The sequence below is a fragment of the Nanorana parkeri genome, unplaced genomic scaffold (genome assembly GCF_000935625.1).
Source record: "Nanorana parkeri isolate BGI_ZX_2015 unplaced genomic scaffold, ASM93562v1 scaffold63, whole genome shotgun sequence".
Taxonomy (NCBI): Eukaryota; Metazoa; Chordata; class Amphibia; order Anura; family Dicroglossidae; genus Nanorana; species Nanorana parkeri.
The window spans coordinates 1,050,188-1,071,865 of NW_017306331.1; the positions used below are offsets into that span (position 1 = coordinate 1,050,188).

The window sequence follows — 21,678 nt, forward strand, 5'->3', positions numbered from 1 at the left end:
CAAAAAGAAAAAAATACACTAAAGGTGTTTATTACATTAATTACCTAAATTCAGACACCAGAATAGAATATTTCTTTGCAATAGGTGTCTTTTAGTTAGCTGTTACAGGCAATTGTGTCAGCTGGCGTTAATGTATTGCATTAAACAACGTGACGTTGAATCTTTCACTAGAAAGCAATTAACATTCTATGTGTTCGCCTTGAGGGTCAGAGTACCTCTGCTCCAGTTTATGAGATGCAATATTTTCCATTCTCCCAATAGATGAGCAGTTACTACATCAATTCCAGTGATTCACCAATGATAACCAGCAGACTGACCTTGAGGAGGATGTGCCATGTGTTTGACGCACATTATCAGCATGTTAATTGCAGAAACTGTGATAGCCTAAAATGAATGAGAGGCCATATGGATGTCAGGCTGATCAGGATGAACAGCATAGCTAACCTATTTATGAGGCATCTTACTCCCTACCGGTGATGTGCACATGTCATCTGCACTGTAGCCTGAGGGAGCAAGAGCCATGCCATTGGAAATGAATACTCCAGTGTTACACTTGACAGCCACAGCGTCATTGCCACTCCTCACAGATTGGCTGTGGTGTTTTGATTGGGTATAAATAGAAGAGGCATTTTTTGGATGAGTCCTAGTCCTCACAGCCTGCTCAGAGCACCTGATCTATCACTGCCAGCTGTCCAGTTGTGGTCATTCATCCCTTTGGGCTGTGATCATGAACACACACATGAATGGAGAAGTCAACTGCAACTACATGACCAGCTTCAGCAATGGCACCGTGGACATCAAAAAGACTCTGATACAGCAAAATCTGAAACAGTGCAAAAATGAGCAGCATGATCAGGACAAGCTGCCAATTTTAGAGGGTGCCTACACCACCATCCTCAGAGAGCTGGGCGAGAGCCCCGAAAGAGAGGGACTGCTGAAGACCCCCCTGAGAGCTGCCAAAGCCATGCAGTATTTTACCAAAGGATACCAAGAAAGTATTCATGGTAAGTCCACCTTGACACCTGGAGTAAAGTCAAGCTCCCAGCCTTCTGAGATGAGAAAGAGACAACTTTTAAAGTGGCAACCTTTAGCTTTTAGAATTTGTACTTTCTGTCACAAGGGTAACTGGGGCAGAAAGGAAAGTGAGTGTGAATCCCCCCACAGGTATACATGCAACTATAAAAAAAAAAAAGGGGGACAGCGTTCAATCCGTTCCCACCACCCGAAACAATAGACACAAATTTGCATAAAGTCCTATTGTAACAAAGTAGAACTGAAATATTTTCTGGTGATCCAAAGCCTTTCAGGCAATGCAGAGAGCCACAATTTATCCATCATGCTAATTAGTTGCTGCACTTTGCTCATTGCTCTTTGGCTTATTACATAGTCTGGGTAGCTGTGCATGTGTCAATGTAAAACAGTTTTGCTTTTGACTATAAATAAGCATGCAGTTTATGCAACAGAGGAAGCAAGTAAAAGTGATATCAGAGATCCCGTTTAGGCTTTCTGTGACTCACTCACACACTTTCATAAATCATCCTTTGCTTGAAGTTGAAGTGTAGGCAAAAAGTTTATTGGGGCATTATCTAGGTACCAATAAGATGCCTCTAATGATGTGTGCCCCATTGGTGGCTGCAGCTCCTTTCTTGTTACTTACAGGCAGGCTCTGATGGTGATGTCACCTCTGAAGTTCTGATGGTGAAACTGACGGTCGGGGCGTCGCTTGCTTTACAGCTCCTCCATTCAGAAAATGTCCTCTTTATCAAAGAATAGAAGGCGTTCTGTGATTGGACATGGGGAGATCATAATGCTCCTATGCCCCTTGTCCATTCACAGAATACCTTGTATTCTTTCAAATTAAAACAGGATATTTTCTGAATAAAGGAGCTCATTCTGTGATCAGCATGCTCCAGTCCCAACTATTGCTGCCGGAATGTCTGCAGTGATATCAACGTCAGAGGCTGCGTGTAATTAACATTGGGAAATGAAGAAGCAGCAGCCACCAGTAGGGCACACATCATTAGAGGCATCTTATTGGTACCTAGCTAATGCTGCAACAATGTTTTTGCAAACACTTCAGCTTTAAACAAAATGTTAATTCTGCTCTACTATTAATAACGTTTTGCCCAGTAAAATTGCATCAAAACCAGGAAAACAGGTTATCTGCTTTAAAGTGGACCCGTGTATCATTATCACAGAAGGATCTCACGTGTAACAACCACTTAAACCCTCGTACCACCATGGCTGTGCAGTCACTTGCTTGGCTTTATAATGTACATCCGTATACTGCTCTTAGTCCTAGGTTAGAATACATAGTAAGTCTAGTGCAGGTCAGGTGACACAGTGCTACAGAAAATTGTTCTTCTGTTCACATAAAAAATGAAAGTAGATGTAAACCCAATCACTAATATCTCAGATAATCTTTAACATGTTTAAATCTGCAGGTCCTAATCCCTCATAGTCCTAATAACTCCTAATCCTGCCAGATGGGTCTTTGTTCAGGAACTTCCTGTTATAGGGTGACATTGTCGTGTCCCCATCTGCAAAATATCCTTCAGGGTTGTATGAATTAGCTGAAAGGGGCTGGAGGAGATCAGCAGCACTAAGATGCAATAAGAACACGAAAAAAGGTAAAAATAGTATGTTCTATAAGAAAAAAGCAATTGATCATGATACACAAGCATTTGGTAGGCAGTCATTCCAGTTATCGTTTACATCTTCAGTATAGACTAACTTGAAGTGAAGCTACCTGGATAGAAATATAGAAGCTGCAATTGGTGACTTGTTTATGAGGGATAAAATCTGGGGGCTAACATCCTCATGTTTAATTATCTGACATAGGAGAAGCATGCAGTCAGTGAGAGGTAATATGCACATGCTTGTTCTATGTTAGAATCAACCAATCAGAACTGATCTCTCACTGATCTGACTTCAGTGTCCGGATTGCTGTTCTTTGTACACCACCATTGCACCATTGCAAATCTGGGGGCTAACATCCTCATGTTTAATTATCTGACATAGGAGAAGCATGCAGTCAGTGAGAGGTAATATGCACATGCTTGTTCTATGTTAGAATCAACCAATCAGAACTGATCTCTCACTGATCTGACTTCAGTGTCCGGATTGCTGTTCTTTGTACACCACCATTGCATTTTAACTGCATTCACAGTGTCAGAAAGGAATTCCCAGTTAGTCTACCATTATAGCACTTATAATGACCTGTTCGATCTCCATTCTTGACAAAAAAACAGGTCCACCCACCTCTATGGAACAGAATGTACATGTACTTATATTCCACGCTCCCTCCCACCACCTGGATCTGCCACTGGCCTGCCTGTGTACTATCCAGTACATCTTGATATGGGGACACATGTGATACTTTCTTTGTCTCCCTACAATACAGCATTTGAACTAATTGACTAGCCCAGTCTGTATCCGGGGCAGGCAAGGTTGGTGGTGTGCATAACCCTGAGTAAGTGTTAGTTTGCTTGGTTAGTCTAAACCTACGTTGTGGTCTCTGGCGGACTGGATTGGAGTGGCGGGGTAGTTGGTGGAAGGTAAGTACATGTTGCTTACATTCTGGTGAACCTGTTACTTACCTCCAAATTATCTTAAGGTTTCGAGCAGACGTAGGCAACTTTGGCACTGCAGCTACGGTGCAAATAAAAATCGCACCACACCTCTGTCTCTGGGAGTCATGCCTGTGGGTGTCTGAGTCTTGCAATGCCTCTGGGGCCATGGTTGCCTACCACGGTTTGGCATTAAGCCGATCTAAAAAGAAGCCTAACTTATTTTATCTCCAGCTATTTTCAGATAATAGGTCTGTGAAAGACGGCCATTTTCTGTGCCACATCTAACATTTGCCGTGTTTAGTTTTGGGAAGTCATGCACAGGATTTTTAAATGGTCTGACATAGGTCCGGCCAGTTGCAGATTACTACAGACCCATGCAAGGAAGCCCTCTATGGGGTTCCAGTGAGGGATAGAGGGCAAATACTGTGTGCAAAGGTTGGCATTTGGAGCTGGCACTCCCATAGCTAGCTGTCCATCATTTGGAGGGATGGTCACCCTTTTGGAACCAAATCCATCTGTCATTCTTTCCCCCCAGTTGTCCCTCTTGTTTGGTCTGATGTATAGACCTCTATAAATATTAATTTATCTACCAAACGTGTTATACTGCGCTGAGCCATTCACCCAACTTCTAAGTTGTTGTATTTGTTACATTGAAAAGCAAATGTAAACATATATAAATAATAATTTTGTACTCATTAATTCTTAATGGGCCTCAAAAAATAGCAGGAGTGTATCCTTTCCTCCATACTTTGTGCTAAAAGTCCTAGTTTCCATCTACAAACATTGCGAGGTATACACTCTTGACTGCACACACTATCACATCACCCACACATCACATCATAGGCTTCCTTGCATGGGTCTGTATTGTCCTCAGTTCTGTGTGGACAATTTGTAAAACCCTTGTATGGCACAGTCTCTGTTAAGGTCTCCCTATTGCACAGTGTCTCTGTATAGCAGAATATCTGCAGTCACTCTATACCAGGGGTAGGCAATCTTGACACTCCAACTGTGGTCAAATTACAAATCTCATCATGGTAGTCATGTCTGTGGCTGTCAGAGACTTCTGGTACATCATGGAACTTGTAGTTCCACAACAGCTGGAGTACCAAGGTTGCCTACCCATACCCTCATACAACAGGGTCTGTATAGTGCAGTGTCTTTGTATACCACACTCTTTGGCTTTTTTTTGTATATGGCTTAGTCTCTGCCAATAACTCTGTATGTTGCAGTTTTACTGTATGGGGTACTATCTCTATATGGCAACCTCTCTAGTAATCTTTGTGGTGCAGTCTATCTGGCATTTCTCTTTGTGTTGCACTGTCTCTTTTTACAGTGCAGTCTCTGACAGTTTCTATACCCTGTTTCCCCGAAAATAAGACCTACCCCGAAAAAAAGACCTACCCCCAAAAATAAGACCTAGTACTATTTTTGGGAATTGCTAAAATATAAGACCTACCCCGAAAATAAGACCTAGTTGTGACCATTCCCAGGGCCGGTGGTGGCATAAGGGGGATCTTGAAGAGCCGCGGGAGAGGCAGGAGAGAATCAGCGGTGCCAACAAAGCCAGCACTAGAGGTAGCGAGGCGGCAGCGGAGGGAGCAGAGCCGCATAAGCCAATGCCTCCTCTATAGCGACGGCTCCTGTCACAGGCGGAGTGATACGAAATGCACTCCGCCTGTGAGGAATGATAGTGAAAGCGCGCTTCGCTCATTCTGGCCAGCGATCGGTTACCAAATTGCTCTTGGAAAGGTACGGCACCCCTGATTGCCCTGATCACCATATGTTTGTACTTGAATACATGTAGACTGTTGTACATATGAATAAGTGTGGATTGTTGTACATTAAAAACAAAAAATAAGACCTACCCCGAAAATAAGACCTAGTGTGTTTTTTTGAGCCCAAAAAAATATAAGACAGTGTCTTATTTTCGGGGAAACACGGTACTTCACGGCCTCTATTCGTCTTGTATGCGTCTTTTGTAATCTCTGTATGTCACAATCTCTAACATTCCCTCTGTGTGGTGCTTGCTCTGGCAGTCTCTTTGTATAGTCTAGTCTTTGGCAGTATCACTATATAGTCCAGTCTCTGGCAGTCACTGTATGTACAACCTCTGTCAGTCCTTCCGTATAGTACAGTCTTTGGAAGTCACTTTGTATAGTATAGTCTTTGGCAGTCACTCTCTTTGGCAGTCACTCTGCATAGTAAAGTCTTTGGCAGTCCCTCTATATAGTGCAGTCTTTGGCAGTCCCTCTATATAGTGCAGTCTTTGGCAGTCCCTCTATATAGTGCAGTCTTTGGCAGTCCCTCTATATAGTACAGTCTTTGGCAGTCACTCTTTATAGTAAAGTCTTTGGCAGTCACTTTGTATAGTGCAGTCTTTGGCAGTCCTTCTGTATAGTGCAGTCTTTGGCAGTCACTTTGTATAGTGCAGTCTTTGGCAGTCCCTCTGTATAGTGCAGTCTTTGGCAGTCCCTTTGTATAGTACAGTCTTTGGCAGTCACTCTGTGAAGCGCAGTGCTAGCAAACACTCTGTATGGTGCTGTCACTGGTGGCCTTCCCGTATTTTTCATTAGCATGCTTTCCATATTTGGCAGTCTCTGGCTATTTTTAAGTAATATAAGTATTCTTTGGCAGCTCCCTGCACCCCTGTATGCCACAGACTCTTCAAGCTTGCTATGTGCTGCAGTCCTTCTGTCAATTTGTATAGTGCAGTCTCAGACACTGCTTCTGCATTGTACAGTGTTCAGCAGTTTGTTTGTAAAGTGCAGTCTCTGGAAATCCCTATGTATGGTAAGTCTCTCTGTACCACTAGTGGTCTCGGGCAGTTTCTCTGTAACTTGAGCTAAATAGTTAAAAAAATAATTCAAATACCGAATAACAGTTATTGCAATAACCAGACACAGTTATCAGAATACAATATTTTCATAATAGTGGCCTTTTACACTTTTCTCAGTGACACTTTTGTTTGTGGTTCAAGAAGACTGATAGTTAATGCTTATATCATTTTGTGTTTCCAGATATACTCAACAATGCCATATTTGATGAGAACCATGATGAGATTGTCATTGTTAAGGACATCGATGTGTTTTCTCTTTGTGAACATCACTTGGTACCATTTTTTGGCAAGGTACGCAACAAAGTTTAGGAGACACTATAACAAGGGGGTGGGGAGTAAGAAAAGGATAGGGGGGCAGAGAGAGATTTAGGGGGTCCAAAGATAGATAGAGAGGAAGGAAAAAGGAGAGTGTTAGAGAGAGGGGAGAGAGACAAAGACAAAACAAGAGGAAGGGAAATAAATGGGGGGATAGTGGGAAAAAGACAGAGAGAGGGAAAGAGTAAGAAAGTAACTGATATGTTAAAGCTGGAACAAAGAATACAGCATAGGTGTCCCCAATCTACCTCTGATTGTTAGATATCATAAAGTGCTTAATGTAGAACTGTAAAAAGGCTATAGACATTCAAATATTTACATATCCTAAACAAGCAGTAAATGTGCTTAAAACAAACCCTAGTGGACCTCCGTAGCTGCAGAGACTGTAGAGCAATTCATTCTCAAATTTCGCAAGAGGTGCAGTAAAGTTTAAATGCAGTCTCAGCACTCTGCTCTCCCCCTCTTCCTGGACCCCTGCTCTGTGTTTACATTAGCGATTTTAAGGCTTGAAGACTTCCAACTAACTGCTGGTAGGTGGTATCTAAGCTACAGAGCGAAAGTGAAAGTCAAATGAAAAGTGCAAGTAAATTCGAGAAGCTTTATCTGGAAGTTTTGAGAATTAATTGCTCCAGAGTGCCTGCAGTTACAGAGGTCAGTGGGCTTGTTTTAAAGCATATTTACTGCTTGACAAGTAAACCAGTCGTGAGCAACTGTCACTGCTGACGACCTTATGAAAAGGCTAACCCACTGGCTTGAATACTTTTGATTATTTGACTTGGAACAAGTCTACAGATCATAAAACTCAGAAGTCCTTATTGGCATTGGGTCAGTGACTCAAAGTACTTCAAGAGTCAGTTTTGCAGGCAGGTAACCAGCATTTTCAGGAGGAGCGCTCAACAATATCAGCCTCTACTGTTATCTCATTGTAGGCTTGCAAAGTTTTTAGAAAATATATTTAACATGTTTGTCTTCTCTCACTGTCGTAGGTTCATATTGGCTACTTACCAAACAGAAAAGTAGTCGGACTGAGCAAGCTGGCAAGGTAAGTCATTACTGAACACATAGGTCAACACTGTGTGGAAGCTGAGGACTAGAGTTATGTTATGCATAAGATATAATACTTATAGAAATATGCCTGGTTATGGTTATTTATCATAGAAGACTCCTACATTCTGCTTTATTCTGCAGCAGTATCTGAGGTGAATGACTGGCAATTAGTACAACATGACATACTGGTGCTGACTGCTGATTTTTTTCTTTCAGGATTGTTGAAATCTTCAGCCGAAGGCTACAAGGTTTGTAGGAAAACATTACTTTTTTTTAATGTGGAGAAAATTGCAGGTTACTGCTCTGAGGGCATCAATGCAAAACCTTTTTTGCCTTGAGTGGGGAAGGGTTAGACCCCTGCCAAATTTGTATCATTGTCTGTGTTCCTGTTGGGGAGATTCACCTTCTCAATTGGTGACCCTTGTCATTAAGGCAGAAAGTGACCCTTGTCACTAATGCAGGATGAAAGAAGAAATCCAACATTTCAGAGTGGTCACCAGAGCAAGAGGTGAGGGTAAACAATGGAATGTGAACAAGTGTTCTGGTGACAATTGTTGTAGATGGGATTTTTCTCTGGGATTCTCTCTTGTTTTCTTTTGCATCTCCAGAACAGGAAATACAGGTCAATTTCCCCAGGAGGACACAGATAGCAAAATATAACCTGGCAGGAGTTTTAACCCTTCCATACTCTCCTCAAAATTAAAAAATAGACTATGAATTTAATTGTATGACCCCAGCTCCCAATGTGCAGCATGGCTGTGTGAACTGCAGGCAGATGTGCTTTCATCCAATCCACTGCAGTCAATGCAACCTTTAGGTTGACTGACAGCTGCTCTGGCCCTTTAGCCTGGGACTTCCTGTAATGGTAATAGATTTACTGGTCGGATTACCAAGCAATAAAACTATGTATCGGAGAGAATTAGGAATAACAAACACTGCTGTGTAAATGCTACTAAGACTGCATTAGAGCCCTTTCACATGGGCTTTTTGATTAGCTACGCCAGTCAGTTTTTCAGGTGGATCCGATCGGAAGCCCAATGTTAGTCTATAGGCAGCTGGATCTAAAAAGACTGGTGTCCGTTTATAACCAGTTACCCCGGCTCCGGCCAGGTCTGTAAAAACCAAATCTAACCTGACACAAGTCTGACTTCCCATAGAAACATGGGACCTGTAATTTCATTTTTTTCCCCCATCCCAAGATGGAGGAAAAATGTGACAGACACGGATGTCATAATGGTGACATCCGTTCTGATAAGCAGGGGATCCATGCACTGATCCCCTCCTGATCGGACTGCGTGAAAGCGGTCTTATTTATGTCATCCTTTATTTTGCTCATAGTTCTACTTAAATAAATATATTGCAAATTCTGCACATTTTATGGAAATTGTCAGAGTGCTTGGGCCTAGGGATAGGTGTCACAAGCATTGAGTGCTGTCATGTGCAAAATAGGTATACCGGCCCCATACCCCAAAAGGTGGGGTTTTCAGAAGGCTGTGGCAGCGCTCTGCAGACAAAACCATATGGGCTCTTATATCAAGGGGGGGACTTGGTTTAGCACATTTATTTACAATATTGGTTACTTTACTATGGGCCTGTGCTTTGCCTATGCAGAACAAAACAACAGGTTAACTCTAATGCGGTTCCCACCAATTGGATATTTTTTCCTTCTCCTCATGCCCCCACTGTTATGTTCAGCTGCCAGGAGCAAGGAGAGGAAGCATTGTGTAAACTCCAAGCTTTGTTTCATGTTACTCAAATATCCTTATTTCTTCAGCTGCATCCTTTTTACCTAAGAAATCTGATGTAATCCTAATAAATGTTAGGGTGGGATTATTATTTTATGTCAGCCCTGAAATCAGATTTGTGTTCCAGTACACAAAATCTAAAGCTGAAGGTGGTGGCTGAGCATGCTTGGTTGTTATCATATTTAGACCTATTGGATAAATATTCCAAAAAGATACATACTGGCTGAATTACAGAGACCCTGTCACTAACCTAAACATTGCAGGTAAAAGGTCAAATGTGTCTTTGAATGTGCTAGAAATATTTGACGACTCCGGAAGAGTCAATTCTCTAGCACTGCTCCCTCCTTCCTTGCAAGTCAAAGCCCTCTTCTCTTCTGCTAGTGGCTAATTATTGTCTGTGATGGCCCAGCTTCTTTCCCCCTCCCCTCCTCTCTCTACATAACCTTTTATGCAGCTGCTGGGGAGGATAGAAGGGGAATATTATAGAATGTCACTTGAGTGACAGCTCAGTGTCAGGGTTTTTGGATGTATACACGGGGGGGGGAATGTATATAACATGCCTATGATATGCTGAGTGTGCACATAATCTTGTGGGAAGATTTTTGTTAAAATGAATGGTCTGGTGACATAGTTTATGTTTATATATTGTTAAATAGTATTCAAATTGATCAATTTCCATGAATATCTTTAAAAAGAGTGTTTACAGCACCTTTTGTTAATAAACATCTTTTGATTTATATATTTACAGTTCAAGAACGTCTCACAAAACAAATCGCATTAGCCATCAATGACGCTCTGCAGCCAATGGGAGTAGCTGTTGTTATGGAAGCTTCGTAAGTAATGTGATTTATTTCCATGATTTATGGTAAAAAATCATTTTTATGTATTCCAGGACAATACCTTGTTTATTTCATAGAGGGACAGTGTTAGGCTAAGTAGGTGTTCAGCTGTAGGTGACAGAGGTGGCTTTTCTCTGCATCATGCTTTATAGTTTTCTATCATTTAAGGCTAAGTTTACCTTTCCGACCATGTTTTATGTTACACCCATAAATATTGTCTCCCATCTGCCACTGTAGCAGAGGAAGCCACAACTTTGATTACATAACCACACTTGAAGTCCATTGTTTATCTCCTCCAACCCCATAGCAGAAGGTCCGTACCTCCATAAAGACCTTCGGGCTGGGGCTAAACAATGCAGGAGCCAGTGCATTGCACCCGCCAAACACTGACCTTGCTCTGTAGGCTTGAATGCAAATATTTAATAAATGCACATTTTTCAATTTAATTTAGTTTATTACATTTCTGCAAAGGTGGGCTTTGCTTTCACTGCATAATACATTTTAAAACCTCACACGATAGACATGCATTTACACAGTCGCAATGCTCTACCCCATGGTAGAACCAACAAAAGTAGAGAATGGTCTAGGACTTAGGTCAAAGATGGCCAGCAAAGTCCATTAATGGAAATCAAGTCAATCCAAACTTGTCATCAGATCACATTCAAAGTCAAGGTTTACTTTATTTTAACTTACACACACATGCTTGTGTCCTATGATTTTCTTTTCAGTGGCATTACTGTAGGAAACAGTGGGCTGTTACTTGATATTTTCCAGTCCAAGCCCTGGGGCCATTTGCCCTGTGTGAACATCACTTCCTGTTCATTCATGAGTTTCTCAATGGGGAGTAGCACTCAGTACAGAGGCTCCTCCCCATTCAGAAACTGGATGATAGTAAATATGTTTTATGAATGAATGGGAAGCCTCTGTATTTCCCATTCATTTAGAACAGAGGCTGCAGAAAAAAGATTGAGGACTTTGTGTCCTCAATTTCTTTTTCTATTTTAAAAGGGAAATAACAGGGGGCTGTTTAGACCCCTAATATTTCCCCGAAAATCCCCCCCCCCCAACAGTAAAAAAGAAGTAAAAGTATAAAAATGATTAAAAATAAATAAAAAATAGTAAACAATAAATAATAAAAAAAAACATCCTGGAGACGGGGCGTATGAAGTCACATGACGCTGTGCGTGCGCAGTGTTGGGTGATGTTACATGCCTGTTGGGGCAAACAAATGTTTTCTCTGTGTCCTTGCGTTTCATCAGTGATGATCAATGCAGCTGAATGCACCTGGTGTGCACAAGCCCTATGTTCTACTTCTGTTTATCCTGACAATGGCGTCCTGTACATAACATCACTGTGTAATTTTGTCCCCCCCCTCCCCAGGCACATGTGTATGGTAATGAGAGGCGTTCAGAAGATGAACAGCAGAACTGTCACCAGCACAATGCATGGAATCTTCCGAGACGATTCCAAGGCCAGAGAAGAGTTCCTCTCGCTGATCAAACAATAGCATCAAACAATAGCAGAAGCTGCTCTGTGCAGATGTGCACAGTTTTATCCTACTTCATGTAATCAACTGTATAAGAATTCATTCAATTAATGGTGCTGAAAATTCTGATTATTTTGTGTTACCTTCAAAAAATTAAATTGTGTGTTTTACATAATAATCTGTGTTAGTGACTGAATATGAGTTTCTGAGTTCGTGTGATGGAGTATTACACTGCCTGGCCAAAAAAAACACCCCAAAATGGCACACTCGAATATTTCATTGGACCTCCTTTAGCTTTGATCACGGGAAAACAGTCACCATGGCATAGTTTTGATAAGCTTTTGCAATGTCACAACTCACAACATTTATTTCCATCCAGAGCTGCATTCATTGTTCACCAAGATCTTGTAGTGATGATGGTAGAGTCATACCACTGTGTAAAGTCTCATTCTTTTATTCCTATGAACTGTTGCTGGCTGGAAGGTAAACAAAAACTCCAGGATTTTTTTTATGAACCCCTTGCACTGTTAATAAAAACATCCCACCCCCCCACACACACACTGCAAGGGTTAAAGGAGAACTATGGGGTAAGTGTTTTTCCCCATAGTTCTCTTAAGTGTCACGGGAGGACATATACTAACGTCCTCCTTTGACCCAAAGCTCAGTATATCGCGAACTACAGCTTGCTGTATACGGAGACCGCCGCAGCTGGGATGGATCCCGACATTACTGTCCAGATCCACCCAGCTGGGTGAGCGACAGCTGCCTCTGCCTATCTAAGTTTGTTTGTGTCTAGGTGCTAAAATAACAAAGATATACTAACCTGAAGCTGTCACAGTGCTCCATCCAGCCTGTCTCGCCCTCCCTGCAGCATTGGAATCTTCCTCAGCATCCTCACGTCGTGTATAGACGTGATGATTTACGGGGCCTAAGACTGCTGCAGAGGAGGGGGGAGAGACGTTGGAGGGATCGGACCAAAGCTGGCCATACAACTATGGATTATCTGCAGATTTTCTGTGGTCAGATGGAAAAAGTGCAACAGATCCCTACATCTACGCTAAACTGTATGGATGGAGGAATCTCCCTCTGAGCCAAGCTTCAGTATGTTGCTAGTCGGCCCCCGCTGGCTCTCAAAATACCTGAACAATGCCAGCATCCAGACAGAGAAATGACAGCAGTCATGAAGGAAGTTTATATCTAGACATCAGTCATGGTCTTAAAGCAATACTGCAGCCAAAAATAACAAAATCTAAATTATTGCCCATCAAAAAAATAAATAAAAAAAATCAGCTTTGCAATATTCACTTTCATTCCAGTGCTCTCCCCCCACAGCTCTTTACAGCCAAAAGATGTCTTCAGTCTGATGGCCAGCATCATACAACCACATCCTTTGAGCCCAGTTCATCCTGGACCCGCCAACCTGACTGAATAGTGACAGCAAAAGCAACACAGTAATGCGTTTTGTTATTTTGCTCTCTCCTCCTATTAGCATGCTCCTGGTTAGCAAATCAACTGTTTGGTTCCTTCTGCTGCTTCTTCCACTCACCCTCCAGCCCTGCTATACAGGGACTGGGAAGAGGCTGATACCAGGTAAAATAAATTTAATGACGCATTAATGACCACAGATCTGCATCAATATGTCCTAAATATCTCCTATTTATTTATGTATTTAGCTCTGACAATTTACACAGCACTTTCATTTTAAAGAAGCATTTGACTTTAAATTCATTGTTCATTTCTTTGTTAATTGTGTGTCATTGGCTGAAGCTGCCTGTTCGTGTCATTCTGTTTGGTAAACAGAACTTCTATGTGATACATAAGAACATAGCTCCATTGTTTAATATATGTAGTACATCTCTGTACAATGGAGTTTTTTTCCCATTGAATAAGCCATAACCTAATCATTTTACGCACTGTTATGCAAGCTATTAATACAAAATAAGAAAACATAACGTATCCCTTACATGCTGTAGTAGACATTGCAATTAAAATAATTTGATTTCAGACAAGTTTTTTTAAGTCAAAAAGAAAAGGCCACCAAAGCAGCAGCTCCTCACCGTGGTAGAAGAAGATATTACAAGTAGCTGTTGAAATAGAAATGTGAGGTGTTTAGGTTTTATTTGTTTTCACTACTGATGCTATATTTTATTTGCATTGTCGTGGAAATGAAAAAAGCATAAAGCCGAATATAGAGAGTGCCAAGGGAAAAAGTAAAAGGAGCAGAGCAATACCTTCATAAGATTGGGGGTTCTTAAAGTGGTACTAAAGTCTGGTAAATGGTGGAGCGTGAATCTCTCTCCAGCAGGAGCACAGACAATAATATTGGAGTTTTAACCCTTCCCATCCACAAAACTAATTAAAAAAAAAAGAAGTCTTGGCTTAGATACATTTAAGAAACATCTCCACAATTTCTTCCCTATAATTAACGTAATATAACTTCAAACAATGACTCACAACAACCTTCTATTTGTCTTTTTTTCATTAACAGCATCCCTGTAGTTCTTCAGGAAAGAGCAAACTGATGAATGTTCTTTAAAGGTTTCTTATTTAAAATGCAGCATTCTTTTTGGGTTTTGCAAATACACCGTGTTTGTAAAATCAATGTTTCTTTTTTCCACATGAATAAAAACGATGTAAACATCTACACCAATCAGCCATAACATTATGATAAAATTATTACCACCCACCTAATATTGAGTAGGTCCTCCTTTTGCTGTCAAAACAGCCCTGACTCGTCAAGGCATGGACTCCACTAGAACTCTGAAGGTATGTTGTGGTATCTGGCACCGAGCCATCAGTAGCAGATCCTTTAAAGGGCTTTTCCCCATAGTTCTCCTTAGGGTAAGGGGAGGACACAAACTAGCGTCCTCGCGTTACCCTAAGCTTAGTATACCGCGAGCTATAGCTCGCGGTATACTGTGACGCCGCAGCCGGAGCGGATCCCGACATCGATGTCGAGATCTGCCCAGCTGCGTGACAGCTGGCTCTGCCTATCTAGATGCAGAGCCAGCTGTACCCGCCCCCTCCCCCATCCGTTCCGCCAGTCAACGCTGGCGGATCGGAGCGGGGAGGGGGGAATCCAGCCCCTCCCATGTCACGGCAGAGAGCCGTGACAGGATCGAAAGGTGAGCGAACGCCGGTATATGTTCGCTCACCTCCCGATCTACTGAGCCGACCTGTGACAGTCTCATTGTCACAGGTCGGCTAGAACTATGAGGTGAGTGAAAAGCACTCACCTCATAGTTCTTCTTTAAGTCCTGTAAATTGTGAGGTGAGGCCTCCATGGATCGAACTTGTTTTTCCAGCACATCCCACAGATGATTGGATTGAGATCTGGAGAATTTGGAGGCCAAGTCAACACCTCAAACTCGTTGTGTTCCTCAAACCATTCGTGAACCATTTTTGCAGTGTAGCAGGGTGCATTATCCCGCTGAAAGAGGCCACTGCCATCAGGGAATAGAATTTCTATGAAGGGGTGTACTTGGTCAGCAACAATGATTAGGAAGGTGGTATGTGTCAAAGTAACATCCACATGAATGGGAGGACCCAAGGTTTCCCAGCAGAACATTGGTCAAAACATCACACTGCCTCCGTCTTCCCATTGTGCATCCTGGTGCCATCTCTTCCCCAGGTAAGTGACACACACGCACCCGACCATCTACATGATGTATAAGAAAATCTGATTCATCAGACCAGGCCACCTTCTTCCATTGCTCTGTGGTCCAGATCGGATTCTCAAGTGCCCATTGTAAGCGCTTTTGGCGGTGCACACAAGTCAGCATGGAAACCCTGACTGGTCTGTGGCTCCGCAGCCCCATACACAACAAAATGCAAGGCACTCTGTTTTTAGACACATTTCTATGGGAACCAGCATTAACTTTTTCATCAGCTTGAGTTACAGTAGCTCTTCTGTTGGATCTGACTACATGGGCCAGCCTTCTCTCCCAAAGTGCATCAGTGAGCCTTGGTTCCCCATGACCCTATCACCAGTTCACCTGTATTCCTTCCTTGGACCACTTTTGGTAGGTCCTGACCACTGCAGACTAGGAACATCCCACAAGAGCTGCAGTTTTGGAGTTGATCTGACCCATTCATCTAGATATTACAATTTGGCTCTCGTCAAAGTCCCTCAAATCCTTACAATTGCCTGTTTTTTCTGCATCCAACACATCAACTTCAGGGACAAAATGTTCACTTCCACTTCCAGGGGCCATTGTAATGAGATGATCAGTGGTTTTCACTTCAGCTCTCAGTGGTCATAATGTTATGGCTAAACAATGTATATACACTTCAAAGTTTCAATTTGATTTAGTAACAGAAAAAAAAAACAAAAGGTGTTTATGGGGGTGGAAAATATGTGTCAACTACATGAATTAGTGGGGGCGCGTACTTTGAAACATATTGTAAGAGACACCCGCCCTTCATACTACTCTTATATTATGCACTTATATTCTGTTACTGTTTATAGTTAATTCATTTAACAAGTGAAACATAAAAGGAGAAGAGTTCTGTCTCCAGCCTACCATCTTTTGTTTTTTTATTTTAATTTCCCTAATAGTATTAAAAAATGTATAACATCACAGGTCCTTCATCTTCTGTGGTGAGCAGTCTTTATTGCAGCACAAAACAGCTCCCCTAATGATTTCTGAGCCCAGGCCAGCGTGAGGAGACTTGCCCAGGGGGTGTGTATGACAGACTGGGTCAATCCAAATAATATCCCACCGCACTCCTGACCGCAAACGAACCCAAAGTCCGGGTGGGTGCCGAAGCGAGCGAAGATGCCTCCGCCAATAGCACAAAATCAATAGGTGGTCACTCGCACTCCAATTTATTCCAGTCAATAAAGGGATTGACTTTGCATCAGAGTTATAGCGACGTTTCGGAACCAAGTGGTTCTTTCTTCAGGCAAACATAAAGTCACTTTATGTTTGCCTAAAGACGGAACCATTTGGTTCCGAAACATCGCTATAAATTGGACACTATTCCAGTCAATAAAGGGATTGACTTTGCATCAAATTGGAGTGCGAGTGACCACCTATTGATTTTATGACAGACTAGGCTCACAGGAAGTGGGTAAATGACGCTGGAGGGGAGAGGACTTTCTGTGAAGTATTTCAATGCTCAGAAAGTCATTCTTTTATTTCTAATTATAGATGAAAATTTGCTTGCATACTTAACGTGCAGCCGTAAGCTGTGCTTGGAGAACTTTTTTTTTCTGTGGACAGAAAAATCTTCAGACGTGCACTAAATAAAATAACCTTCAGACATTATATGATGTTGAAATGTACAGTTTATTTTATACACAAACCACATCAGTCTGCCAAAAGCGCAGGATATTCTATATAACTTCGTATGGCACATACAGTTTTTACATTGTGTACATAATAACAATCCTAAGCTCAAGAGAACTGCTGAGAACCAAAGTATAACATCACAAGATAAAAAGAAAAATAACATAAGTTTAAAAAAAATAATACAAGAGGGAGGTCCCATAGTTTGCAGTCTGTAGGTGTGATTGAGCGGTTTTACAGCCTCCCGAATCACTTCTAACAAAAAGTTGACAGGCTTAGAAGAAACGTAAATAGAGTCCCGGTGGCTATAATGGCTAGGAGTTTATAGGCCATTGCTGCCACAGACGTAGTACTCACATCTGTGGCTGCAAAAAAGTTAAAGCTAAACTTCATTCAAATTTCAAAATAATGCTTGCAGTACGGCTTCCTTCACACTGCAAGGGTTAAATGCTCGTTTTTGTCCAGGGTACCAATAAAAAGCACTTTTGCGTACCTTATCCATTGCAGCCGGCGCTTGCCTCTTCCCTCTGACGCTCCAGGTTGTGGACGAGCCCTCGGCGGCCTCAATTACTGTTGGTCCTTCATTGTATGTGACTGACAGATGGAGCCCTGAAGGTAAGAGCCTTTGGTGGACCAGATGCACAGAGCTTGCAGAAGCAAAGAATAAGGTAAGTAGAACTACTTTTTAATGGTACAATAGATTAAAACCAGCATTTGTGGGTGGGAGGAGCCCCACTGCAAGGGTAGTTTTAAATTGTCCCCAAAGTTCAGCTTCATATCATTTTCAGAAACTGGCTTATGTTTTTTTTAAATAAATGAATAGAAATTTGTTTCGGAGTACAGTGAAAATAAACGTGGTACAGTGGGGACCAATGTTTTCTCACAGTCTGCTTCCTGTGCAGTATAACTGACAAATGTCATTTAGGTGTCTTTGCCCAACACAGCATGTCACCTAGAGCTATGGCCTCACAGCAACATTACACCGATGTCAAGTAACTTTGACGCAGATGTGAGAACTTCTACATACACAGTTATAAATCATATTAGTGACTCTTTGGAACAGATTTGTTTAAGGTAAAACATAGGCTAACATTACTTAGCTCCTTCTTAAAGAGACACTGTCACGTTACCTATTCAGGACAACATAGCAGGGTCTGCCTGAAGCTGCTCCTCTAACATATTGGCATTCCCCTCTCCATGACTCCCCCTGCTGCACTTTCTCCCATCGCAGTAGTCACTAAAACACATACAGGGTTATTCACAAAAGGATGAAGAGTTTGGAGAAGGCAGGAGAAGTGAACAATCTAGGACAACATAGCCGAACTGCAAAGTGAGCTAATTGGAGAATTTTTCCAAATCAGCTATGTTGTCCTAGATTGTTCACTTCTCCTGCCCTCTCCAAACTCTTCACCCTTTTGTGAATAACCCTGTCGGTGTTGAAGCCTAGAGGGCGTGGGGATGTCACATCATGGGAGGAGGCCTATACTCAAAAATACTGGGTATTTTGTGTGCTGAGAGGGGAAGGGGAACAGTCTCTGTGGATTGGGGGGGCAGCTGTTTCTTTAAAATGCAAGCTGCATGGATGGTGTGCAGGTTGTCAAGCATCAGTATTTCTGAGTCATTGCCTTGGAATGAGAAGGCAGACAGTGAAGTGTCACCTCCTGATCGCCATACTTGCTTTGCGTCCAGGAAAGTATTGGAAACAGAGGATGCCATGGATCCTGCCAGCCATATGTACTTCTCTCATAGCAGGTTTCCTTTAAACTCTTGTTAAAACACCCCAAACTACTGGGTGAAACATTTACCAGTTCAAGCATGTTAAATATTATGTAGTTCATGTGGGTTTTGATTAAACAGAAGTTTGCTTGTAATTCTTCGTCTCCAACACTTTCTTCCCACACATTGCGCAGATTCCTGCAAGAAAAACAGATGGCAGTGAGAACGTATTCAACATAAAACAATTCTCTTATACGGTAGGTTATTAATTATTAACACACAGTGAAGTCGGGGGAATTTGTTTTTTTTTGCTGTGCTTGTCTGAAGACACAAGATCAGAATTTCTTGATATGTTTTCCTTTGCTGCATCAGAGATGACAGCGCTCTCCGGTCCTGGAAGTTGCAGCGGAATAGAGAAAACTTTGATCTTGCGATAAAGAAAACAGTAAGACTTAGAACCAGTGTTAGCCCCTTCATGCCCAGCGGGTTCCTGCCTTCATTTTGTAGCCAGAGTTGTTTTTATGTCTTGTAGTCATTTGTCTGTTCTTTTCAGTCTACCTAACTGAACTAAAAGCTGAACTGAAGGCAGATATATAAATGTACAATTATTGCAGCTCTATATTCATAATGACATTTATTTGTAATACAAGCAGTATACGTACTGGAATCTGATTGGTATGAGACCCTTACAATCCCCAGTAGAGAAAAGATCTGACTAGGGAAGGGAAAGCAACATAAGGAGCATGTCAGTTGTGCTGCAGTGCAAGGAACATGCTGATAGAAGAAGAAAGCCGAATGACACCGGCTTGTGGAGGGACAAGACCTAAATGTGTCACCAAACTGCAACAGGTCTCCTCATCTGCCAGACAGGGCTGCACTGTGTGGTAGAGCTGTGTAAACCTCAGGAATGAATGGACAGAAATACAAATCTTTTGGCAGATAAAACAGCTCCCTCATTAGGTATTTCATCTCTAGAATGAGCCGTTTGCCTGGAGCTCAACTTTGATTTTTTTTCAGGGTAGATAAGGTTTTGTGATCGTACCAAACACCAAACGCATTGGTGAAAACTGTATTTACTTTGATCGAGTTTAACTCTTCAACTTTAGGCTGGTGTCACATGGAGAATTTTGAAGCAGTGATTTCTTGCAGCTTAAATCGCTGATGGCAGGGATTAGGGACCATGTCACACAGGTGATTTTGTAGAATTCCTCCTATGGAGCGTGTTACACTGGCAATCCTGTTGCTAACGAAGCATCTCTTTTTTTGCTCTCTTTCTCCAGCAACTCGGGTTTTGCAGCATTTTTGGCAGCAAGGGAGTGACGCCTCTCTCCCCCAGCTGGTAAGGAAGTGACACAATCAAAGTATATATCTTCCCTCCATTTTCTCACAATTCTGTCGCTGGCAAATTCTGGCTAGTGACAGGATCGCCAGCCTCATGTCGCCCAGTAGCATGAATTTGATTGTTGCTGCGAGAAATTGCTTGTTAACAAAAAAAAAAAAAAAAAAAGCGATTTGTAGCTAGTCACTGCTGATGCATTTCTAAAAAGTGAATTTTCTGTGCATCGGGTCAAAGTTGTGCTACATCATTACTTTAGCATTTGCTTCTACTAATTGCTCCCCTTTAGAGGTTTGTAGTTAAGCCATAGAGATGAATAAAGAGTGATTGCTGCTGACCATCTTGTCTCTGACAAGATCTTTAAGTAAAGTAGAAATAAAACTCCACCACTTGAAAATACTGCCCTTTCTGAACCCTATTTGCACCCATAATGTATTTAAAGTTTTCAATCATGTTCCTCCTTCCCTGAAGACTTAGAAGGGAATTTATCAAAACTGGAGCAGACAGAATCTGGAGCAGCTGTGCATGGCAACCAATCAGCATCTCTCTTTCATTTTCAAATCTTAACTGAACAAACTGAAGAGAGAAGCTGATTGGTTACCATACACAGCTGCTCCAGATTTTGATGAATTTCCCCACGTGTATATTCAGTTTCTGCACTTTTGTTCTCTCTGTAGTTCTAGCCAACACTATACTCTCAATATTGTACTCTGTCACAGTATTCATTTCTTCTGCTGTGCATTTAGATACCTTTAAATCCGTTTTCAGATGTCAAGTGACCTCTGACCCATGACTCAAACTAAATACGGTTAAATAAGGTTGAAAATAAAAGTATAAAGTAAGTGTGCAGAATTAAAATCATGTCCATGGCAGAATTTCCATCACTCACCCTTCTTATAGGCACATCCCTGGCAGTAGTGAGACCCAGGCTGGTGGACAGAACTCTTGCAGATACGACATATGGCAAAGCGATGTTTTCCATATGGATCAAACCTTAAGACAACAGGAAAACAAGGTACATTGTGGAGTAATCACATTTTGTTTCATCAGATGTGCATTTAGAAAATAAGTGTTATGACAAATCTCAATAAACAGCAATCTCAGATATGTCTAGAGCCTGGGTAGGCCTGCGAATAAGGGCACCTCAATCATGCATGGGCACCTTTCCTTTACTTGAATAGAATACTTGTTACATCTCTTTAAAAGTCAGCTCACCAAAAGTGATGAAATGGTGACCGCTTGCTCTACTTTAGATGCTTAGTGAATCTTTTTTAGGACTACAACTGCCCTGGGCATTCTGACTGGCTGTAGCCAAAAGGATCGTTAACAGATGAAACGACATGCTTCCTTCTTCAAGTTCGGCACAATAGAGGACAACTATATTTGAATTAGGTTTTGGTGTTATTAGCACAAGGCTGTGTAAAGACAAGTCCAGAGCATAGGCAGAGCTCAAAGACACCCCATTCATGGCAAAGTGACAGGGTCTTTTTAAAGC

The 21,678-nt window shown here is 41.8% G+C and overlaps 2 protein-coding genes across 2 annotated transcripts in view; one reads left to right on the plus strand and one right to left on the minus strand.

The window, feature by feature from the left end:
• Positions 1–500: 500 nt before the first annotated feature.
• On the plus strand, positions 501–11,881 carry LOC108804511 (GTP cyclohydrolase 1-like). Its single transcript, XM_018576296.1, has 6 exons — positions 501–1,004; positions 6,590–6,699; positions 7,710–7,765; positions 7,987–8,018; positions 10,264–10,348; positions 11,735–11,881. The coding sequence occupies exons 1-6, from the start codon at positions 728–730 to the stop codon at positions 11,859–11,861; spliced, it is 687 nt and encodes a 228-aa protein (XP_018431798.1). The 5' UTR covers positions 501–727; the 3' UTR covers positions 11,862–11,881.
• A 6,873-nt stretch (positions 11,882–18,754) lies between these two features.
• CRIPT (CXXC repeat containing interactor of PDZ3 domain) overlaps positions 18,755–21,678 on the minus strand; it is an 8,860-nt gene continuing 5,936 nt past the window's right edge. Inside the window, exons 4-5 of the mRNA XM_018576298.1 lie at positions 21,073–21,176; positions 18,755–19,045 (exon numbers count right to left, since the gene is read on the minus strand). Of these exons, the coding sequence (XP_018431800.1) occupies positions 18,981–19,045; positions 21,073–21,176 (169 nt within the window). The 3' untranslated portion in view covers positions 18,755–18,980. The remainder of the gene's footprint in view (positions 19,046–21,072; positions 21,177–21,678) is intronic.